The 4,604-nt window shown below is 51.8% G+C and overlaps 1 protein-coding gene across 1 annotated transcript; it reads right to left on the reverse strand.

Moving 5' to 3' along the window:
* Positions 1-4,555, reverse strand: LOC104495514 (chromosome unknown open reading frame, human C21orf2; the record flags this gene model as incomplete). The annotated part of the gene is made up of 6 exons (XM_010138493.1): positions 1-200; positions 1,269-1,362; positions 2,012-2,183; positions 2,762-2,991; positions 3,798-3,844; positions 4,537-4,555. Coding segments are annotated over 6 exons (688 nt in total), but the record flags the coding sequence as incomplete, so codon positions are not given.
* Positions 4,556-4,604: the final 49 nt, after the last annotated feature.

Genomic DNA, 4,604 nt, shown 5'->3' on the forward strand with positions numbered 1-4,604 from the left:
AGGCATGCGTGGGCTGAACGGCACGGCTGGTCTGGGGCTGGCTAGTGCTCCAGGGAGGTTTGTAATGGGCACCGTCACTCCTCCTGCAGCTCCTTCTTCTGCAAGGCCTGTAGCCTCCTCCCCACTGTCTGCTGGATGATCTCCAGACCCTCTGCATCCAGTTCCTTCATGAGAAGCAGGATGGCATTCAGGACATTGTTCTGTGAGGACGAGACAGACACTGCTTTATTATAAGCACGTTAATGCCAGCTCAGAAAAGGACATTTGATTTTCAAAGAGCTGCTCTTTCTAGGAAATCCACCACCACCAGCACCACAGGCAGGGGTATGCAACAGCCACCTGCAGCTACAGGGACAGAACAACAAAGACCTCGAGGCAATCATGGGCAGAGACTGCATGCAAAGAGGCTAACTGGAATGCAGGACAAACCTGTCCGCCCAGTCCCACACAGACTGGCCAGATGCCCCTGGCTCCTGGCCACCCTTCCAACCGGCTTCCATAAGGAAAGGCACGTCCAGGAGCAGCTACCCTCTCTCTACAGTGGGACTGGATGCAGGATGGCAAAGGACAGGAACCCTCTGATCTGAGAAAGAAGAGCTGGTAGAATCCAAAACCACAAGCTGAACGGAACCCTTGTAGGTCCCCAGCCCAGCTTCCCACTGATGCAGGACTACTGCCAACACCAGACATCTTGAAAAACTCCAGAGAGAAACTCCACAGCCTCTCTACATAACTGTTCCTTCTAGGGAAAATCTTTTTCCTCATACCAAACCTGAAACTCTCCAGCTGCAATCTGTGGCCTTTTCCCCTTCTTCAATCTTTTCTTTTCCTGAAGGCCAGGTAGTGCTCATGCTACCACAAAGCAATGCACTCAAGTATGTTTAAAACAGGAACAGAAAGAGATCACAGGCAGCTCCTACCAGACCAAGGCAGAACATGGTCTAGATCTGACCCTGGCCTTCCCATGCCGACTGCTGTGATGGCACTGAGCCCAGCAGAGAGCATATTCCCAGCTGAACGGCCAAGATCGATGAGGCTCATCCATAGAGGAGCCAAGGAACAAGCTACGCTTTTGATTCAGCAGTCTCCTTTCCACCAGGCAAACAGTCTGCTGTCTGCGTTTCAGCCACTGCCCACCTGCCAAGTGTTCTTAGCACAACCCCAGTGAAGGGACACTCGGGAGCTTGTGTGCAGACAGATCAAGAGGACAAACCCCATCAGGCTTTCTTTATGTTGCATGATGCAATTTGATCTTTAGAGATACTCACTCTCTTCTTTCGGTTGCAGTCTGTCTCTCGAGGTGAAAAGGATGAAAACTTATCCCTGGGAACAGGCTTCATACCAAGCTCCTCTCGAATTTTGCTAAAGAAGTGGTGGAAGAGCAAATGTTAGGACCAGCTGGGAGAACTTTACTCTGCCAGGCCAATCCTTTCTAATCACAGGCTACCATGCAAGAAGGATCTAGCTGAAGGACTCAAAGCACATCTGTTCACACAGCACCACTGCCTACAGACCACAACACCCCAAGAAAAACTCCCACAAGAAAAGCGTCACAATTACCAAATGTAGACAAGCATGCTGCCACACATCTGCCTGCAGCCCAACCTGGGATGACAGATTCCCATGGCTGGTGCTAGCTGGGACTGCAGACTGCGTAACACCGTACCAGAACAACACGTGGCACAGCACTGACATGCACCAAAGCAAGTCACAGAAGCAGAGCTAAGCAGGAACAGACTGGAGCTCACACTTCAGAGAAGAACCAGCTCTATCTACACATGCAGCTGACACACTTGAGAGGAAATAACCACCTGCAGAAGAGCCTGTTTTGCAGATACAGAACCAGACCCACAAGTGCTATTAAACCAGCACGGCTCCACCACGGTAACTAAATGGGAATGTGCACCAGCTGCGGGCCTGGCCCATGGAACTAGGGTTGGCTGACAGGGTCCTTTCATGCTACATGCGAGTTCAGCCCAGAAATCCCAATGGCTCACAAGCAGGCCCTCACTTTGTCTCCTCCAGACTGAAGTTCAGCAGCTCACTCTCAGTCTCTGTTGTGGACTCAGCAGCACTGGATTCAGTGGACTCAGGGCAGCCATTCTCCACATTCCTTCTTGCTGGTGGGGCCGTGATCTCCTCACCATCAACCAGGGCCTGGGACAGTTCTTCCTCTGTCACAGCTACAAAAGCCAAAACAAAAGCCTCCTGGAACGAGGCAGGTAATGCTGCTGCAGAGGTATGCTGCAGGGGTTTGGTCCAAAAATTGTCCTTTTTACTGGGCCTTTTGCTTTCACCCTCCTCCTGCAATAAAACCCGCACAAGAAAACACCTGCAGCTGTCACCAGTCTCTCAAAGTAGGAAAAATATAGGAGAGGGCTGCAAACATGCTTTGTCAGTTCTTATCCCTGGAGAAGGCTCCAAAAGCCACCAAAATACTGTAACCAGATGGAAAAGCTTCTCATTTGTTTACAACAGCAGATCCAGTTACAGAATCTTTGTTTTGCCACAGCAAAGGAGAGAGCTCTAAAAACCCACTAACTAGTGGCACTGTCTCAGCTATGAGGCTTCCCCAGCGGTTCTCAGTTCTGGCACTGCAGGGAAGGGAGAAAACAGCTTAGGAGCAGTGGATTGCAGAGGGGACGCTCAGCCTCAGACAGATCCTGCCTGGCTGGGTATGGCTATCGTGTAAGAGAAACCACTGGTTTTTAGACCACCCTGCCCATGGTTTAGGGCTACTTGTTTACCTACAAACACCCACCTTGGTTATCGAGCTTCTGCAGGCTGGGTAGGTTACGCAGCACCGTCATTCGGTAGTGGTGGGGGTCCGACCCACAGCAGGGATTTTCTGACAGCCACAGGACCCTCAGCCGGGGTAGGTTTTTGAGGTAGAAAAGCTCATTTAGGCTTGCAATGTTGTTCTTCCTCAGATAGAGTTCACTCAGATTCTGGCACTGATTCAGCGGCTCGAGGTCCGAGATGCCATTCACACTGAAGAGAGATGATGGGAGCAGAGACCAGTGAGCCCACCCCTCCCTCACTGCACTGTTCAGGTGGGAGTACAGACCCTGTAGCACAGTGGCTCTCCAGCCCCCTTTCCTGCAACAGTTCACCTAGGAGCTTCACTCTGGCACAGCACAGCAAGGGGCATACAGGGGCCTATGGCTTTGCGCAGAACAAAAATGCAGCATTTCACCTTTTTAAACAGAGGAAAGCATTTAAAAAGCAGGCTCTCCTCTCTGCTGAGGAAGACAAACTGCCTCTGCTTTCTCCAAACACCCACCAGCCTTGCACCTTTTCTGTAGCAGTTCCTCAGACCCACTGAGTAAGAACCCCTTTAAGATTTCCAAGCTACAAAGCTCAAATTTGCAGACACCATTGACTTTGTGGGATCTCCGGGGCAGGTGAAAGGTGGGTGTGTTGGAGAGAGGCTTGCAGATAAGAAAAGCTTTGTGAGATCCAAGCAGCATCTCAACAAGCATTCTTCAAACCAGCCCCACACAGACACCTAGAAGATCCCATCTAAATACAGGATAGGACCTATGGAGCAACGATCCTAAGAGGTTTTAACACCTCTTGAAACCAGGATTATTTTCTCAAGTAGCAAAGGGAAAGGTGCAGAGGAGCTAGCAGAAGAACAACTTCTGCACCTCTGCTGCTTGAGAAATCAGGCGAAGAGCCGGGCAGCTGAGACACACACAGAAAGGTGGTAAGAAATCAAACCAAGGGCCAAGCCACAGCCCCCTGAGAAAAGCAATTTCCCCTGCCCTCTCCAAAGCCGTCACTCGGACATTCACCTGAATGTGATCACCTCGATGTTGGGCAAATCACGGCATATCGATATCTGGGCAAGAACAGACAGAAAGAGCAAGCTGACATTCACAGAAAAAAAAAGGCAATTTAAATCACAAGCAAGATAAAAGCATAAACAGGACTTGATGTTTGCTTCAGCTTAACCCAAGCTTAACAGCACCACAGAGATTTGCTGCCACAGCCAGTGCAGAGTCAGCAGCTCCTCCACCCTCTCTCTATCCAGGAGTGGAAGCGCAGCCAGCATCACGTCGTTCTTCTGCTCCAGCAACTGTGCAGTCTCCATGCCAGTTCCCAGCCACCGCACACACGGAAGAATCGCTTACCCCAGACAGCCCTCTCCTATTGAGGGTGCATCATCCAAAGTTCCCAAGAGAGGCAGACTCAGAGGACTCAGAGTTCCGCTCTCCAGGGGTCTGCACAGGGCCTCAGAAAGGAGTTTTTCAAGCATTCTCTAGCAACAACAGCAATCCTTTTTTTTGTGTGTGTGTGAGGTGCTAATCACTGCAGCTCGCTGGCACTGGGCCAGCCCAAACCCAGGCCTGCACCTTCCTCAGCGCCCTCTCAATCTCAACCCCTCCCCACTCCAGCTGCCAGCCCAGGCTAAGGCTTTCTTCTGGCAGCACTGAGGGGTGCAGGCCGAGGGTCGATGAGGCAGCCGGGAGCCTGAGGCCCCTGTTCGCTGGCTCGTCCTGGCTGGGTGGGAGCAGGATGCGCGGTACTTACATCCGTCACGTGGCTGCCCCTGCGGGAGGAGAGCGGGGCAGTCACCGGGAGCACGGCAGGGCCCGGCC

The sequence above is a fragment of the Buceros rhinoceros genome, unplaced genomic scaffold (assembly GCF_000710305.1).
Source record: "Buceros rhinoceros silvestris isolate BGI_N320 unplaced genomic scaffold, ASM71030v1 scaffold26500, whole genome shotgun sequence".
NCBI lineage: Eukaryota > Metazoa > Chordata > Aves > Bucerotiformes > Bucerotidae > Buceros > Buceros rhinoceros.